This window comes from Vulpes lagopus, chromosome 1 (assembly GCF_018345385.1).
Source record: "Vulpes lagopus strain Blue_001 chromosome 1, ASM1834538v1, whole genome shotgun sequence".
In the NCBI taxonomy this organism is placed as follows: domain Eukaryota; kingdom Metazoa; phylum Chordata; class Mammalia; order Carnivora; family Canidae; genus Vulpes; species Vulpes lagopus.
The window spans coordinates 183,155,563-183,174,458 of NC_054824.1; the positions used below are offsets into that span (position 1 = coordinate 183,155,563).

At 55.4% G+C, this 18,896-nt stretch overlaps 1 protein-coding gene across 5 annotated transcripts in view; it reads left to right on the plus strand.

The window, feature by feature from the left end:
- The window catches only part of NR5A2 (nuclear receptor subfamily 5 group A member 2), a 138,371-nt gene continuing 119,475 nt past the window's right edge, over positions 1 to 18,896 (plus strand). For 2 of the 5 annotated variants that reach the window (XR_005988781.1, XM_041760531.1), the window contains exons 1-3: positions 11,054 to 11,898; positions 15,793 to 15,911; positions 17,477 to 17,618. Coding sequence is in view for 4 of the 5 variants with exons in the window: in XM_041760531.1 (XP_041616465.1) it covers positions 11,817 to 11,898; positions 15,793 to 15,911; positions 17,477 to 17,618 (343 nt within the window). In the remaining variant the exon portion in view is untranslated. Of the gene's footprint in view, positions 271 to 11,053; positions 11,899 to 14,401; positions 14,672 to 15,792; positions 15,912 to 17,476; positions 17,619 to 18,896 lie in introns of those variants that run through there. The other 3 variants (XM_041760558.1, XM_041760550.1, XM_041760543.1) reach the window with 3 other exon arrangements.

Consider the following 18,896-nt stretch of genomic DNA (forward strand, 5'->3'; position numbering starts at 1 on the left):
TCCAGGGAAAGACTTACTTGTAACTTTTTGAATTCTTAGATTTCTTTTTTTTTTTTTTTTTTTTTTGCTACTTTTTTAACTTTCACTAAAGGTTACTGTAGTCTTGTGTGACCTCCCAAGGGCTACAAAATTTTACAAGCTGCACTTTTTCTTATACTCAATGATTTCTGCGTTAAACCAAAGGATCGCCTATAGTTTTACTAAGAATGTCGTCTAATTCGGATACTGGAAATTTGCAAGATTCTCTAAAGCACGGACTTGCACCTATTGGTAAGTAGGAATTGCTCTATTTATCATCCATTTATTATTCTGCTACTACATTAATTCATGTAATTTAAACTCATTGATGTTTAGTACTATAAGCCATTGCTTCTCCTATTGTCTATTAAAAGCACATAAGCCCATGTATGTATCACACATTTATCTTTTTTTAAAAAAGATTTTATTTATTTATTCATGACACACACACACACACACACACACACACACACAGAGGCAGAGATACAGGCAGAGGGAGAAGCAGGCCCCATGCAAGGAGCCTGATCCCGGGACTCCAGGATCACGCCCCGGGCCAAAGGCAGGTACCAAACCACTGAGCCACCCAGGGATCCCCCATTTATCTTTCTTAAAGTTAAAAAAAAGCAAATGGGTATTTCAATATTATTCATTATATCCACTGTTTTTGGACGTCCATTCATTAGTCTCTAACAGAAACAAACATGCATAATATATATATTTCATCAGTAATATTTTCTGATAATTTCTAATCAGAGATAATAAGCTACAATTTGAACAACTTGAAACGAGCTAACCATATGGAGGCATCATTGATCAAACGTTAACAAATAGCTTCAGATATTCGTAAAGCCTCAAGCCATACCACACTATGGTGTCTCATTGATTGCAGACACTATAGAGTATCTTTTGTTTTTCTGATAAGTAAAAGCCACGCAAAATCCACGTATTTTCAATATATGTATTTAATAAATAAATATATATGGAAATATATATGTATGTATATGCATGTGCACACACACACACACACACACCATCGTTAAGGATTAGAATTTAAGGGTTATTATCTGTTTCTCGAAATAATGGGCGTGGGTTGCTTTTATAAATGGAGGTAAATAAAGCTAATTTTCATTTCTAAGAAGAACAAAAAATGTTAGTGTTACAGCAAGAATACATTCAATTAATCCTAAAAGTAAAGGACTAAAAGGAAGTGATTTCCAGTGGCCTGTAACTATTAGTCAGCTGGCAGTCATGCCCTCCTTCCTTTCCCTTAGCGTTGGAAGGGCCTGTGCCCCTTCCTGTAGCACTTTCTTGGGCTTTGGAACTGGAATTTCCCTGCGAATTCGCAGGGGCCTGTCAGGAGCTCCCGAGTCAGCTCCGCTGCTGAGACAAGAAGCCAAATCAAGGCTTGGGCTTTTCCTCCTTCTCCCTTGATAACCAGCTGACTCCACTGAGTGCAGAGATTGCTTTTTTATGGGCCACTACACCCTATAGTATATGCATTGAGGAAATGGTGACTCCCCCCACCCCCGCCCCCAAAAATCTGTACTTACGAAAAAGAAAACACGAGGAAAGCAATCAGAGCGCAACAGAGAATCGGCTGCTCTGCAGATAAAAAGCAAAAGCGAGCACAAGCAGGTCACAGAGAGACCGAAGCATCTCAGGTCTTTCTCGCCTGCAAAACGGCCGCGCGCGCTCACGCCCACCCCCTCCCGGCGGGACTGGCGGCGCGTTCCCGGGGCGAGAGCCCGCTGGAGCCGGGCCGGGGGGGGGGGGGGGGGGCTGGGGATGGGGATGGGGGGCGCTTGTGGGGCGGGGCCTGGGGCTGCGGGGGCGGGGCCTGGGGGCTTGTGGGGCGGGGCCTGGGGAGCGGCGGGGCGGGGCCTGGGTCTGCGAGGGCGGGGCCTGGGGGCTGCGGGGGCGGGGCCTGGGGGCTGCGGGGGCGAGGCCTGGGGGCTGCGGGAGGGGCCTGGGGGCTGCGGGGGCGGGGCCTGGGGGCTGCAGGGGTGGGGCCTGGGGGCTGCGCGGGGTGGGGGCGGGGGACTGCGGGGGGGGCCTGGGGGCTGCGAGGGGGCTTGTGGGGCGGGGCCTGGGGAGCTGCGGGGCGGGGCCTGGAGGGCTGCACGGGGGCGGGGCCTGGGTCTGCGAGGGCGGGGCCTGGGGTCTGCGGGGGCGGGGCCTGGGGCCTGCGGGGGCGGGGCCTGGGGTCTGCAGGGGTGGGGCCTGGGGCTGCGCGGGGTGGGGGCGGGGGACTGCGGGGGGGGCCTGGGGGCTGCGAGGGGGCTTGTGGGGCGGGGTCTGGGGAGCTGCGGGGCGGGGCCTGGAGGGCTGCACGGGGGAGGGGCCTGCGGGGGTGGTCTGCGGGGCGGAGCCTGGAGGGCTGCAGGGGGAGGGGCCTGGGGCTGCGGGGCGGGGCCTGGGGGAGCCTGGGGGGCTGCAGGGGGGAGGGGCCTGGGGGCTGCGAGGGGGTGTTGGCCTGGAGGCTGCGGGCAGGGGGCCTGGGGGCTGCGGGGCGGGGCTGGGGTGTCCCGAAGTGGTGCATCTGGTCGAGTTCCGCCGACTCCCCCCCCCCTCCGGAGCCGCGGCGACCCGCGGAGGGCGACCCCGCCCCGGTCTCCGCGCCGCGTCCCAGGCACCGCGCGGGGCCCCAGGCCGCCGGGCCGGCCGAGGACGGAGGGCGGTGCGCCCCGGGCGCGCGGAGGGCTGGAACCCACGGGCGTGGGGCGTCCGGGTCCCAGAGGGCCAGAACCTGCGCGACGTGGCCCCCCCAGGGCCTGCTAAGTTCCGGGGTGCGGCGCTCGGCGAGGCGACCCCCACACCCTAAAGCTCCCCAGGTCCCGGGACGAGCAGATCGCAGCCAATTCTCCGGTCAAAGAAACCTCCTTCCGGAGCTGGTGCTCGCCCGGGCCGGTCCAGGCCCCGCGCTCTCCCTCCCAGTACCTGGGATTCCATCTGCGCCCGGGGTGGCCCCCAAGGTCATTCCTGGGGGCTTCTTGGACAGACCAGGCACCCAACGGGCTGCCAGAGAAAGGGGACGTTGTGAGCCCTCAGTCTGCACAGTTGGGACTGACCCCGGCCCTAAGAGGAGTTGCCTCTGGGATTCTGACTGGCCAGGGCAGGCCCGGCGACAAGAATACGCAGGTGCAGCTGTAGAGGGTGCCCGTCCCTGCAGTGGCACAGGTGGCCCATCAGGATGGCGTGGGGAGAGGTTCACAAGACCGAGGCCAAGGCAGGTAGAGATCACTCAGGGTTCCCCACTCCACATTAATTCAGTTGTGTTGTACTAACACATGTGCCTCTGTGCTGCCTCTGTGGGTCCTGGGTGGCCATGACATTCTCCTTCTCTGCGCACTGGTGGTTCCATGAAAACTGTGTACAGATGTCTGTACTCCTACAGAAAAGTGGGAATAAGACACCATTGCTCCCTCTGCCTACCTGCAAAATAGTCACAGTGTGGTGTAAAAGCAGCAGACTTCGGGTTATAACCAGATTGTTCCCTTAAAGTTAACTAGTTCTGGGACATTGTCCAAGTTCTTGGTTTCTGGCTTAGGTGGGTTTTTTTTTTTTTTTTTCTTTTTCCCAAATGGGGCAATTTCACTGATGATATACAGTAGTAACATAAGAGAGCACAAGAGAGAAACAGAAAAAGAAAGAATAAAGTATTTGTCCATATTAACAAAAGAGCCAAATCTGAACGGCCTGAAACATGTCATGTAACAAGTATTTAATGACTCTTCTGCAACGTGCTCAACATTATTGCTTTGATTTGTATTAAATTCACGTAATTCTTCAGATTAAGTGCATTTATGGACATTATACCCATTCAGGATGCTGTTGTATAGTGTCCACAGGAAGTTGCGTCCGTCTGCATAGTTAGGAGTACATGAGACACAGTGCAAACGCTCTTGAGACACTGTATAAAGCTGGTTATCTAGTCCCTTTAGCACTCTCGGAATCTGATTTTATTCCAGCAATAACCTCCAGTAAGCTCTGTGCCCATACTGATCTCTGAAAGTAGACATCATGCGGTGGAAAATGCCTGTTATGCCACCCCAAACTCCGGCCGGCTTTATTTGCAGTGCTGTTAGGAACGTCGGTCACCCAAATCCGTGTTCTGATTCTTGCTGCTGGGCTTAGGCAGCCAGTTCCCTCCAGGAAGCTAAACTCTGATGCCTCTTCTCCTTCCCTGCCTCAGCCCAGCTCCAACAGGGTGCTTCCCAAACTCTCCTTGCTGACCTTGATCTACAAGTTCTAACTGGAGCCAAAGGATTTCCTTACATCACTTCTAATAAACCAAGAGAGACTTATGGAGGCAGAGAGGAGAGAGGGGCTTGGTGGAGCTTTTTTTCTTTTACTTAACGCCTCTCCCAAGACACAACGTCTAGGGTTATCTTAAATTCAGCATTGAACTTGAGATGAGCTAGAGAAGGGCTCTGGGACAGACCCCCCCCTGGAGGCCCAGCTTCCCCAAGCACTTCCAGGGATGCTTTATGCAGGGCAGGAGTCAGACATCTTGCTCCCCAAGACTAGAACCTACCTCAGGATAAAGCTACTGCTTTGGGTTGCACTGCCTCACTCTCTACCTTATTGGAACAAAAACTTCTGTGAGAAATCCAGTTGGCTTCAAGGAGCTTTTGGAGTGTGGGGGCCTTGATGTTTGGGGAGGCCCCCGGGGAAGAGTTGAAATATAACCAGTGTGAGCTTGAGAGGTTAGGCCTGGAAGAACCAGGTGGACTCAACCTGACCAGACAAATTATTAAAGGCTGCCACTTTTTAGTCTTTTGGGAAGCTCTGATATGAGTGTTTTTACGTAATAAGTAAGAAAAGACACACTTAACTTTTAAACTCCAAATAATCTGAATACAGGTGAACAGCAGCAGTTTGGTGAGCAGCTTTATCTGAGGGTGTAATTAAGTCCCTGAGGACTATGTCAAGCGCTGCAGTTAAATTAGCAAGTACTTCCCACTGGAAGGATCTTATTTTAAATGGTTCTAGAATGGTTAGCGATTCCCTCCCTAGTTATTTTCCTTGCAGAAAGAGGAGTGTGGGTAAAGTTAGAGGAAAAGAGATGAACATAGAGGAGAACTGATATTTATTAACAGCATGATATGTTGCTTTACCGGCACTGTCTCATGCAACTATAAAGTTTGTTGACAATTTTACTGATGACAAAAGTGAATCAGAAAGGTCACGTGATTTGCCCAACATCACTTGCCCTGTCAGGGGAGTGAACTATTAACAGAACTCGTGGATGTGATTCTGAAATCCATGCTCTTTCCTCAAAGTTGTGATGATTTGCCTTTGTTGACATAAAGGAATTATGATTAAAAACAATGTTTATCTACTCAGACTTTCTTCCGAAAGGCATTTTGGGTTTAAGAAGACGGTTTTGGAATTGGCTCTTTATCTTTCTTTTCATTGCACCGTGGACCTCAGATCCCAGCAGAATTCAGAAGGGTGGGATGGGGAGAGGCGTAGGGGGCAGGGTGGAGCAGGGTGGGAGAAGAGAGCCTTGGGGCAGAGCTAAGCAGGTAGGAAGGCACCTTGGGTCTTTGGCTCTGGGTTCCTGGAGAGGACCTCTGGAGTCTGGGAGGGGGGGGGGGGGAGTTTCGCTTGCAGTTCTGGGCTGTATGCTGGCAACTCCACAGCCGCTGACAGACCTGGGAATTGAGAGAACATTCGGGGAGCATCTATTTGTGATGGAGTTGGTGGGTCAGCGGAGGGCAGAGAAGCCACTCAAAATGATTGACCGACTTCAGAGAGAAAAGGCCCTTTTCTTTACGGGGTGCTCTGAGCACTCTGAGCACACACAGCCACCCCCCACCCCCCGTATTTAGGTGCTTTTGACAAACCGGGGCGTGTTCCTAAGGAGGTAGATGGTGGTCCCCGAGGCAGCGCCGGCTGCTGCAGTGGCTGCTGACCTGTGCCCCGACCCGGCCGTCCACAGCCTCGGCCCCCAAGCCCACCTGCTCCAGCGGCCACCTGCCCTGGACTGAATAGAAACCCCGTGGGAAGCCCGCACGAGGTGCCCCACGCGCATCCCCAGTCTCCAGAGGAGAAACCCTGGGGGGGGGGGTGGACGGTCCAAAGCCTGTGCGATCGCGGGCCACCGCATCCTACTCATCACACTGGCCTTAGCTTGGGGGAGGCGCCAGCACCCCAAGCCTGCAACCGCCTAGCCCCCTCCTGGGGCCCCCTTCGCACCGCCGGCGGGAGGGCGAGCAGACCACCGCGAGCCCCCCCTTTCTTTTCGGGCCACCAGGGGTGGACAGACCCAGCCCTGAGCCCATTGATCCCAAGAACTGAAGCCCCAGCGCGGGGGCTTTCCCAAGGCCAGGGCCTCGACGGCGCTGAGCCCCTGCCCTCAGGTCCCCTGCAATCCGGCGGGGCTTACTGCAACGGTGGCCCTGAGGCCTCCGTGGCCCAGATCAGTTCCCAGTCTCCGGGTCGAGGTGGGGGCTGGGGGGGGGGGACCCTGCATGCACCCCTCCGACCTGCAGAACACTGCTCCCCGCGCTGCGTGGTCCCCAGGACCGACAGGGTGGCTCCGACAGTGGCGTCTCGCAGTTTGGAGCTGGGCTGACCCGCATCTCCATTTCAATGACAGAGGAAGAGCTAGATTAGATTGGACCACCTACCCAAGGGTATTTCCCCCGCCAGCGCCCTGCTCCAGACCGGATCTGCCCGCCCACTTCGAGAGGGGCACCGGCTACACCAAAGCGGGGCGCGCCTGGACCCCTGGGTTGGGGCAATAGCCTCCAAAGAAAATGAAGCCAAAAAGGTCTACTTGGGAAGCTCTTCTTTTTTACAGAGATGCAGATTACGATAATCCAGGCCCAACCCTCCGAAAACCTCACCTTTCCTTTAGGGCAAGGGTGGGAGGTAGGTAGGGGGAAGGGGCCGGAGGAGCCCAGATCACCTGGATAATTGCTTCACCTTGTCACTCCCCCCTCAGTGAAGTTGGGACCACGATATATTGGGGTCCTCTCCTAGTGATCGTGAATCAATCCCCCTTTGGCTACCCCTAACCCACGTCTTTCCCGGGCTTGTGCGTCTAAATTGATGGCAGTTTCTCCTCCTGCTCTCCCTCCCGGCTGGGGTGGATGAGGTCTCAAGTAGTTACTTACACATGTACCAGGAAAGGGTCTTTTTTTTTTTTTTTTTTTTTTAACTAGGCAAGACTTCTCACCTATTCAAGTTTATTTTTTCAAAGCTTCGGCCAATACGGTGCCCCTTGGTAATTTGTAGGTCTGTGCTGAAATTTAACCCCTCTCATCTTAAAACAAAGTGCTCTGGCGGCGGCTGGGGGAGCCTGGAAAGGGGAGGGGGGGTGTATAGGCCAGCCCTGGGCTCAGGAGCGGGACTCTGGAACTCTTGCTAAACTTAATTTTCAGAGAAAGGCAACAGTGGCTTCTGATGGGATTTTGGAGTGGGAGGGGCGGAGAAAAAGAGGCCGAGCCCGAGTTTTCAGGAGGCTGATAAGCTCGCTTCTCTTTCACCTCCGGCTATCCGGGCCACTTGGTGGAGACTTTTTCGGAAAACAAAAACAAAAAACAAAATCTAGGTTTCTTCTGAGGCTGAGAGCTAGACACACGCTACGAGAAGAGTAATGATGCTGGTTTCTTAAAAACACCAAAAAGTAGCAAAGGAGGAGGCCTTTGGAAATTGCCTCCAAGAATGCAGCTGTGCGAGTCCCCCCACCCGCACCCCCGACCCGGGCGCGCGGGATGGGTGGCACTTGGCACTTCTACGTGGGCACCTGTATTTTCCGAGCCCAGGGCACCTGAACCAGTCCTAAAACCCCGTGCCTCCGCCCGCTCCCTTTGCAGCCTGCACGCGTTAAGCGCGGGGGCCGCCGGCAGTGCCCGGGGCAGGTCAAGGGCAGGCTGCTCCCGCGCGCTCTGAGATGCAGGCGCGGGGCAGAGGCGGCGGGTGACACGCCCGCGGGTGGGGGGTGCGGGCCGGCTGAGTGGGGCGCACGGCCCCGTAACGCTGAGCCTGGATAAAATATGCCAGGACTGCGCTCCTCGGGCTCATCAAGGCTGCGGGAGCCTCCCCGAGCCATCATCCTTTATAATTGCAACCGTCAATCAATGCTTTAAGACAAAGTCAGGACCGGGAAGGACGAGCCCCGGAGACCAGCCTCGTCGGAAGGAGGGGGGAGGCGCGGGGGAGGCGAGAAGTTTGCCAGAAGTTGGCAGAGGGATGCGGGGACGCAATCGGGAATGCGCATCGTGGCTGCGGCCGCAACCGCCTCCCCCGGCCCCCGGCCTCTGCTCGGTGGTCTGAGCCGCCAGCTAAGTCCCCCGCAGGGGGTGGGGGGGTCCCTAAATGTGCGCCCACCGAGACGCCGGGTTAAGATGCCCCAGGCGGAGGGGGGGGCTTCGGTGTTCCAAGCCGCTCGCAGGGCTGTCGGTGGGTCCGGACCCCCGCGGGCCTCGAACGTGGAGACCACACAGGCCCCGCTCCCTGCTCCCACCTCCACTGCCTCCCCCCTGCCTCCGCCACTTGGCTCTTCTTCCTCGCTGCTGCCCCTGCAACCTAGCACCATCCTCAGGGGGCCCACCCGGGGCACCTCCTCCTGCCCCCCTCTCCTTCCGGGAGGGTGTTGTAGGGATGCCCAGGCCCATCCCGGGTCACGGGCAGGCTGTCGGTGGCTCCGGTGCGGCCCTGGCCCAGCAGGACTGGAGGGTCAGGGCCCCAGAACATTCAAAACGAGGGGACTGAGAGGGTGGGGAGAGGATGCACTTGCAGGGTGGCAGTGAGCTTGGTGTTGAAGCCTTGGTGCCGCCACCCCGCCCCCTGTGTCCTCCCCAGAGTAGGGGGTACTTACTGCTCCCCTAAACTCCTTGAGGAGAAAACCGCTAAAAGGTGAGTTGTGCCCTCAGGTCTCTGACTAGAACCGGTTCCAGGGGGAGCTTTTCCGCCCTGTGCAGCGCAGACAGGGCTCTGGACGTCCCCAGAGGATCTGGGATAGGGTGACCCTGGGGAACACTTCTCTCCCTGGAGCAGGAGGCCGGGAGCACCCATGTTTTCTCTCTGCTTGAGACCTCCTGCGCTTTCCGTGCCCCTTGGGTTCCCCGCCACAGCCTGGACTAGAGTCTCAGAACAAGGCAAGGCGCCTGGGACCTGTCCTCTGTGATACAAGTGAGCATTACTTTTCTTAGAGGGTGGCTTTTTGTAACCAGCCCTTATGCACCCTCCCCCTTCCTCTGGTTTAGGGAGGGGATAAATGAACGTCAGCTGGCCCTTTGTCACCATCACTCCTGGTTTGGGTTGTGTGGGGTGAGACTAGACGGCCTTGGACTGAAAGGACGCTAGTAGGGTCTAAAAACGCCCCTTCTGGGGCTGAAGCTGGGTTAGGAAGGTGATCACAAAGTTGGCCCTGCTGGGTCAGGCTCTGCCTCAAGTCCAGGCGAGCATTTCACCATGCTGCAAATATACGTCAGGCCCTGTCTACTTCCAGCTCTCCTAACTTCTTCCTTCAGCTCTACCAACCAGAGGACTGTCCCTCTGGCACTGAGAGCCTGAAGCTTCTTCTGAGGACCAAGAGTCTGGAGTCCCTCATAGCTGCCAGCCTGGTGTTTGTGAGGGTGCAACATAAATGTCCCCATAAGCTCTTTGACTGTAGTGAAGGGCACTCCTAAGACTTTCTAATAAACTGATTTTCAGAGTTCATCCGAATCCACAGTGCACTGCACACAAACTGATTCTAGCCCTGAGAGTTAATTCCTTTCCTTTTCTGAACTACGTACGTATATGTATGTACGCTTAATTCACGATGGTACTTAAAGCAACTAGTAATATTGAAAATGGATCGACGATGCTACTTGGTACTATCACAGAAATCCCAGCGTCTCAAGGGTCACTAATTTTGGCAACTACAGCCCACTGCACTTTACAAACTCAGGGACAGTCCCCCTCCTCCCAAGTCGAGACATTTTTATGAAGTTTGATGATGCCACAAAACTGAGATTTAAATAACTTAGCTTCTGAATATATATGGAAGAACAAAATGACAAAAAAAAAAAAAAAAGGAAAAAAAAAGAATTTAGAGAGCCAACAGCATCTGAATTGCCAGACACCAGTGGGTGACAAACAACCCATTTCATATAAAAGTGTAGACTAATCATGGCGATGATTGGAGTGTTTTTCAATTCATCAAATACTGGACCGGGCAGTTTGAATGTGTGATCTCTAGGCCATTCAAATAGAATAAATTCAGATCTTTTGAGATTCAAATTCACCCCCTTGTGGGTGGACTCTGATAATTACCCGATCTCACAGCAGACACTGCATAGGAGGCATTTCATATGCAGTCACGAGGCTGGGGGGGGGAAAAATGTTTTTCATCTCGTTGGGATGAGATCTGAAAACTTTGAAGATGTGGCTGGGCTGGTGGCCCACGAGCTTACAGAGCAGATGGTTCTTTAAAACTTTATTAAAGTGCTGGGCCTCTGGGCCTCATGTGGATTGTCCCACCAGAGACCCCAGAATGCAAAAGAGGAAAGCCTCGCGCCCCGGTCTTTGCATTGAACGTGGAAACACAGTTTCAGCAAGATTCAGGCGCGCTGTTGGGCGGGAGGCGGCGGGGCGTCTGCGGTGGAGCCGAGGGGCTGGCGGGGCTGGCGGGGCGGGAGAGGGCGCGAGCTGCTCCTCGGCCGCCGGGCGATGGGCTCGCGGCCGCGCGGCTGAGGTCTCCTCGGGGAGCCGGGCCGCGCGGCGCCCACGGCGGGGCCCTTGCGGACCGAAGGCCCAGGGGGTCCCGGAGCCGGGAGACCCCGGGGAGCAGGCCGGCCCTTTGGAGAGGCCACCCTGGGCCCGCGGAGGGCCGGCCCCGTGTCCCCGGGCGCCCCGGGCGGGAGTCTAAGCGGCCCTGCAGCCCCCGCCCCGCGCGCACCGCCCCGCGTCCCTCCGCGTCCCCCGCGCGCACGGGAGCCTCGCGGGCCCGGCCTCCCCGCCTCCGCCGCGGCGCTCAGACAGAGGTCGCCTCGCGCCCGCGGGAAGAGCCGGCCGCCGCGCATCCCCCGCCCGGGTCAGGGCGGGGCGGGAGGGGCAGGGCGGGCTGCCCAGCTCGGGCCGGCGCGGGGCCGGGAGCGAGCGCCTCGTCCTCATTGGCTGGCGGCCGCTGTCCGACCGCGGCCGGAACCCGCGGCCCCGCTCCCCGGCATCCCCCCCAGCCCGGCTTCCTCACCTCCCCGGTCCTCCCCGGCTCGCCCCTGCCCTCGGGGCTGGGAGGGCCGCTCTCGGGCGCGCGGGAGGAGGACGGGGGCAGGAGAGGGCGGTCGGAACTTCGCGCAACTCCACACTTGCGACAGCGAGCGGGAGGGACGCGGAGAGCGGGGCAGGGGCGGGGGGAGGCGAGAGGGAGCGGGGAGCGAGGGACCCCTGGCGATCCTGAGCCACAGGGCGGGCGCGGGGGGGAGGCGCCCGAGCCGTCCGGGAGCAGCGGCAGCCGCGGCGGCAGCAGGAGCAGGAGCAGCAGCAGCAGCAGCAGCAGCAGCTCCGCCGCCGCCTCCACCGCCCGCGCCCCGGGCAGCTGCGCCCTCCTCGCCGCCGCCCTCGCCGAGCCAGACCGAGGCTCCGGGACGCCGACCTCGCCGCGGCGCGTCTCCCGCCGTGCGCCCCCCGGCAGCTCGCCGGCGGCTCTGGGGCTGCGCGGCTGGACGCGGCTCGGGGGTCCTGAGCGGCCGCCCCGCGAGCACCCCCGGCGCCCCTCCGTCCCGCGTCCAGGGGCCGGGCCTCCGGACGGACGCCGACCCCCTGCCCCCGCCCCCGCCCCCGCCCGCGGCCGCCTGGTCATGCTGCCCAAAGTGGAGACGGAAGCCCTGGGACTGGCGCGGTCGCATGGGGAGCAGGGGCAGATGCCGGAGAACATGCAAGGTAAGGAGGCGCCGCGCCCCGCGCCCCGCGCCCCGCGCCCCCGAGCTGCGCGCTGCGCTCCCGGGCCCCCCACCCGCGGCGGCCGGCGTAAAAGTTTATGGCTCTTGAACAATGCGGGGCGGAGGTTTTGCAAGCCGAGCCTAATTGGCCGCTTCTAATTAGGAAAAAAGCGAGGCTCCGAGCTCTATGGCAACCCGGGGTGCGGGGGTAGGGGTGGAGGTGGTGGTGGGGGGTAGCTTCGGGCTAAGCAGGCTTCGGAATAAGAAGATCCTTCGGAGAAATGGAGCGTCTTCCCGGAACCCCGAGCAGGTCCTCGGTCTCTGGGCGCAGGGGGACCGAGAGCGGCGGCTCCCGTGTGCAGGGGAGCGCAGGGGCAGGACGCGGTGGCCCCCAGCGCCTCGGCTCCGCGGCGCCCGAACGCGCGTGGGCACCGCCAAGAGCCCGCGCGGTCGCCGGGACGCGCGGCAATTCGGGCAACTGGGGGACCGAGGCGACCCCAGGCGCGCCCCCTGCGCGAGCGTGGCCGAGCTGGTGGAGGGAGGCGCGGCCGCGGCGTGGCCTCGGGCCTCGGCTGCGGCCCGGGAGCTGGGAGGAGGATGCGGTCCTCCTCGCCGCGGACAGCGGCCGCCCCGAGCCAGCCGTGCTGGCCGAGCCGCGGCTGCAGCCCTGGAGGCCGAGCCCTTCGGAAGTTTCTCGCAGTTGCTCCGGGCCGGGGAGGGAACAATGCTAGGAAAAGTCACCGGCGCTCCTCCATCCTCGCCCCTGCCCGCGCGCAGGATGTGCGGGCCGCCCGGCCTGGGCGCACGGGGGCTTCCTGCCGTCCCCCCAACCCCCCGGAGCCGCCTTGCAAGGGCCGGGGGCCGGGGGCGGGGGGCCGAGCCCCAGCCGGGGTTGGGGTCGTGCGCCCCGCGGCGCGGGTGGGCTGCGCGCCTGCAGCGCTCGGGCCCGGGGCCCGGACGTCTCCCCGCGGGGCTGCGGCTCGGGCTGGCGGCCGGCGGGGTCCCCGAGGCTCGCTCGAGGGCTGGCGGCCGTGGCTGCTGGAGCAACCCGGCTGCCCCAAACAGGCACTGTCGCCCGCCCCTGGGGTTCCCGCGACGTGGGGACGCGGGGGACCCGGCGCCAGGGGCTCGGGCTGCGCACTCCCCGCCCGCGGCCGCGGAGGGGGACGGCCGGGGGGACCGCCCTGGGGCGCCCGCGAGGCCGGCGCGAACTTGGGTCCAAAAGGAAAGTTTCTGCTCCTCTTGCCTGCGCGCGCGCGTTTCCGAGAGACTCGGGGAGAGACGCTCAGAGAGACGCCGCGTCCAGAAGTGGGGGAGGCCGCAGCGAGGGTCGCGGGGGCGGGGGCGGGGGCAGGGAAATGCCACCGCAGTCGTGGCCTTGCAGAGTCCCGGAGGGGCGTTCTGGACGCGACCTCCCGCCCCCGGGCAGCCAGGTGGCCTTCCGCGGTGCCCGGGCGCGGGACGAGGCAGCGGCCGCTCGCTCAGCTCCGGGTTCGAAAACGGAGCGGGGAGGGAGGGCCGGGCGCGTGCCTCTGGGCCCCGCGGCCTGCACCCCGAGAGTGTCTGGGGACGCGGCCGTCACCCTGGCTCTGGCCTCCGGCGGGGACGCGCCCTGGTCCGAGCAGGAGGAGGACCCGCCACTGGGTTTCGGGACAGCGGAGCGCGCGCAGCTGGGGCGGGTTTCCCCGCTGGCCTCTCCGCGGCCTTGGCTTTACGAGGCGCCCCGTCCCCCCAGTTCCTTAATTCAGGGGCTCCTTTGCCCTGACGGATTCCGGGTACAGCACCTGGGGAACCGAAAGGTGCCCGGGTCTTGCACAGCGGCGAGTGCCCCAGCCAGCCACCCGGACTCTGTCTTTGTCCCAGAGGGTCCCCCGCCTCCAGCCCCGGTCCTTTGGGGGGTTGGATCCCCGCGGTGGGCACCACATCCTCCTGCACACGTTTGCCTCGCTGTGCCCCGTAGGTGCGAAGTTAGGAGTTTACTTTCTTGGGCGAAGGGGGAATAGAAAAGGACACAGAGTGCAGTCCCCCCCCTCCACCCCAAGCCTAACACACGCAAGTTTGGGGGAGAGCTGGGGCTGCTCACCGAGTTCTGGAACCCTCAGCTCCTCCAAGCCCCCGAGCTCCTCCAGCCCCGGGCGCGACCTCGTAGGGCAGGCGCGCTCCTTGCATCCCCGCACTTGCCTCGTTCGCAGCCCCAAGCGCCTGCTTCCACCGCAACATCGTTCACGGGGGACCCCTCCCCGGGTCCCCAAACTCGGGCTCACTCACGCGGGTTGAAGCCCCAGGCTTCTCGGGAAGAGGCGTCTGGACTCGGCCGGTCGGTGCGCGGCCTCCAGCCTCCCGGTGGTGCCGGTGACCTCGCCTCCCCCGGGGCCCCTTCCGGAGGCCTGCAGAATCCATAAAGTGAAAAAGAACTTTATTATTATTTAAGGAAAAAAAAAAAAAAAGAAAAAAGGCACAGAAAAAGAAGGCGTCCTGGGCAAAGAGGCCGCATTACGGTGATGGAGTGGCCGGGAACTTTGGGGATGCGGTGGGGGCCACTTCTCTCTTTCCTTTTTGGTAAACAAATCAGAGGAAACTTCTGTCCGGCCGTCGGCTCCCCCTCCCCCCGGGCCCCCTCCCGCCCCGCCCCCTGCAAATGCCACTGATTAACTTAAGCTGGGCCGTGCGTGTGCGCCTGTGTGTCGCCGAGCGAGGAGCGAGGGGCGAGAGGCGAGTGCACCCCGGGCTTCGCGGGACGGTGGCGGGGCGCGCGGACCTGCCCTTAGCCGCAGGTGCCTGCCGTCCGCGCTCCCAGACGGGGCCCCCGTGGGTCCCAGGAGGGGAATGGGGCGGGTGTTGGCCTGGGGTCTCCCGGCCACTGCCCTGGCCGCGCGGCTTATCCATCTTTTAGCTGCAAAGGCGCCTTGGCAGGGCTGCGTCCGGCGGAAGGCGGGCGCTGGGTCCCCTCCGCGGGCCGCGCGCGCCCGGAGGCCCCACCGCTGCGTAGCAGGGGTCTCGAGGTGTCGCCGGTTTGCACTGCTGATCCGCACCGTGGGAACTTTATCGCAGGACCTGACTTGAGGGCGACGCAGGACCAGGACGCAGGACTTTGCACCAGACCCTCCTGTGCATCCTCCTCTTTTTTTCTCTCTCTGTCTTCCGGGCGCCCTCCCTTCTTCTCCTCCTTTTTAGCATTATCTTTTTTTACAGATTTTCAAATGCGGAGAGATGGAAGTATGCAGAACAGCAGCCCTGTCCATGCGGAGCTGAAGGTTTCAATTAATCCAGCAGATTGGAACGTGGGGAGCGGCGGGCTGTGGTTCCAGGGCGGCCGCTGCAGGGAGGCAGGCGCCCGGGGCTTCAGGGCGCGCGGCGAGGCTTTGCAGGTCGCAGCCGCGGGCCTGCTGAGCCAGGGCTGGCAGCCTCGGACCCCCCCGCAGGGCCGGAGCGGGTGTCGCCCGCTTCCCTCCTCTGGGCGCAGGGGACACTTTGGGGTCTTGACTTCAGCAGGCGTTAAGAGGAGTTCCAGGTTGTTCCCTTTCTGCCTTTTCGCGTTTCCATCCTGATTTGCTGCCTGGGGCGGTTGTGAAAGGAGGCGTTCCACAGTGGGCAGTTTGAAATTCTTAACAACAGAAGTTGGAATTCTTTTTAAGTAAAAAAAAAAAACAAAAACAAAAAAGAGAGAGAGAAGGAAGTGAAGTGCACGCTGGTGGAGTCCAAAAGATGTTGTATGTTCATTGCATAAAAATAGTTTTTCAGGGTGCCTAGGTGTTTTAAAAATAAGTGTTTTTTATTTTATATTGTACCTGGGATGTTTGCCCACCAGTTAATTAACCAAAATGCTTTCTCACTGCAGGATTAAAACCTACCCAGTGAATTAATTAGCTATGTGTATACATTTCTTTTGTTTCAGTGTCTCAGTTTAAAATGGTGAATTACTCTTACGATGAAGATCTTGAAGAGCTCTGTCCGGTGTGTGGAGATAAAGTGTCTGGATACCATTATGGGCTCCTCACCTGTGAAAGCTGCAAGGTTTGCTTACACGTTGCTATGTGACAAATAGAAGGTTCAAAACCAAAATAAACCATTGGATTACCTTTTAGACCTAAATTTAGGCTGTCTTTTTTTGGACTCAATTAAAAATGAGAGAAAGAGTTAGTCTTAGGGAGATGATTTTTTGAAATATGTGTTTGATTTAATTCCAAAGGCAAAAAAAAAAAAAAAAAATGTATGCTGTTTAGAAAACTTTGCCAGTCTCGTGGCTTTAAAATATTTTATGGTAGTAAAGTGATGTATCTGTAGAAAGACTTCTCTTTCTAACAGTCCTAAATATTGATTTTGCTTGACTTATATATATTTAAAGCACCGTTGTTCTTGAGAGGGAACATGACAAAGTATTTCCTAAATATATTTTAACTTCAGGGTATTCTGTGCTGCGAGTCTAAACATTTTTTATCCACAGATAAAAGTCTACATTCTCAACCGTGTGATTTTTATCCTGATTTATTCCAAAAACAGTTTTTAAGATTTTTTGAAATTATATCATAAAGAATAAGAAACCACATCTCAGTTTATAGTAAGAGTGGCTTTCATAAATAAATTATATGACCTATTTAAATGCAAGAAGTTTTAATATGTAAAATGTACTTATATTGTTCATAATAATCTCAACCATAGATCAAGAATTTATCTTAGATCTTTTTGATATATTCCCAGTCAACTTGATACTTGGTATTTCTCAACATTTTTTAAAGTAGAAAGCTCAATTACAAATACTTAAACCTTTGCCAGGAAAAATCCCTTCATTCTCTGTAACAAAGTAAGATCGTTTCACTTTATGGCTAGTAGGATAAACATAAAGAATGTACCATCCTGGTAAAGCTGTTATTATATTATGAAGCTAACAAAAATTTGTTTTTGATAAATTCTTTTGGGTGCAATACAAGAAAAGCACACTGCTAAAATTTAGCTCTCTGCTACACATGCTTTTCTTTGCCATTAGTTTCACCTTTTTTTTTTTTTTTTTTTTTTTACAGAGTTACAACTTGAATGTATTCCAATGGAATTATGAACACTTTCCCATTTTACTCTTTAAATCTTTTTGCTTTTAACATATCTAGTGCTGACATTTGTAAAAAAAAAAAAAAAAAAAAAATCTGGGGTGTTTTGCTATTCAGATTTTCCACTGGTATTTTACAATGGTTTGCCACTAAAATTCTATCACACTGCTTACAAACAGTACAGATCTCCATGAGCAACTTTCTGGAATATGAAGTTAATAAGAAAACAGATTTAAAAAGATACTGGTTAATATAGAATGTGTTTTTCTCTGACTGTTGAGATGAAGTGGTATGTATCCAAATCTTCCTAAGATTTGTTGTAATTCTAGGAATATAACTCCAGTACTAGAAAAATCTCCACTTTGGCCCAGTGCTGTTTTGGAGGGTTGGTCTTGTTAAAGTGTAAGACAAACCACAGAGCCACGGAAGGGCTCATTGGTTCAATGAAAAGATTTATTGGTGATTTCCTTAAAATGAAACAATGGAAGAGACGGTGTTAGATTTATAATATGTCTCACAATTTTCTCTGTTTTGTAGGGATTTTTTAAGCGAACAGTCCAAAATAATAAAAGGTACACATGTATAGAAAACCAGAACTGCCAAATTGATAAAACACAGAGAAAGCGTTGTCCTTACTGTCGATTTCAAAAATGTCTAAGTGTTGGAATGAAACTAGAAGGTAAGTTTCTGCCAGAGACTACTGCCTGTTAAAATTCTCCAAGGACATAGGATTTAAAATAACATTGTACTTCCAATATGGTAACATTATTTTCCTAGTCTTTTAACACCATGGACAATAATGTAAGATATTTTTTTATGTTTTGTCAGCAGAACAGTCTGAGGATCATTTAAACACTGGTGAAATCTACTAGGAAAAAAACTTATAAATATTGGAGTTTCCCTCCCCCCACCTTTAAAAAATTCTTAGTTTGGGGAGCAGATGGATTTGACACTAAAAAGGCCTGGTTAGGGATCCCTGGGTGGCTCAGCGGTTGAGCGCCTGCCTTCGGCCCAGGGTGTGATCCTGGAGGCCCCGGGATCGAGTCCCGCATCGGGCTCCCTGCATGTAGCCTGCTTCTCCCTCTGCCTGCGTCTCTGCCTCTCTCTGTCTCTCTGTGTCTTTGATGAATAAATAAATAAAATATTTAAAAAAATAAAAAGGCCTGGTTAGATAAAAACAAGACTAAAGCGATTCAACTGAGAACAAATTTTTAAAATTTGCAAAACTTAAAAAAAAAAATACTTGACGTTTTCAAACCAGGATGTTCTAGTAAAAAATCTAGTAGAAGTCTGATTTTAATCCTTTAAATTCTTCCCTTGTCACAATTGTTACTATTAATTTCATGACTCCTGGGCAAGAATTACAGCCTTTAATTGTGAAATGGAGTTTCTTGTGTGGAGAGTATCATTTTTGATAATGTGGGAAAACACGTTTTTTTTTTTTTTTTTTTTTTTAAGATAATAACGAAAGCTGCAAAATGAAGTTGAAAAGTAGGAAACATGAAAAATAATGAGCTATTAAATCAGTAACATTGGTTTGACAGGAATAAGATAGTGGTTCCCCAAAAGCCATGTTAAATTTTATGTTGTGAGAGTAGAACTGGTACTTACAATGTACAGATTGGCAGGGAGTAAAGTTATTATGTGATCACTGTAAATAATCTGTAGTTCATGGACTATTATGGTGTGTTGCTGTTTTTTAGCCTCCAGCCTACTGACTTTCCACAGATCAACTCTAGTGCAAATAAAAAATAATCAGGGATACACATCACTTATTTGCCACATACAAGTGTGCATTTTATTTGATCGTTGAGGCACAGGCTAGTTTTGTTTGGAGCTTTCCTGTTATGTGGCTCTCAGACTTGATAGAAATGCTCAAAAGATTTCAGGCAAATCTGCCGAAGTGCTTGTAGATTATGTCCCAATATAAGTAGCCACTTTGGTTATGATTAGAACT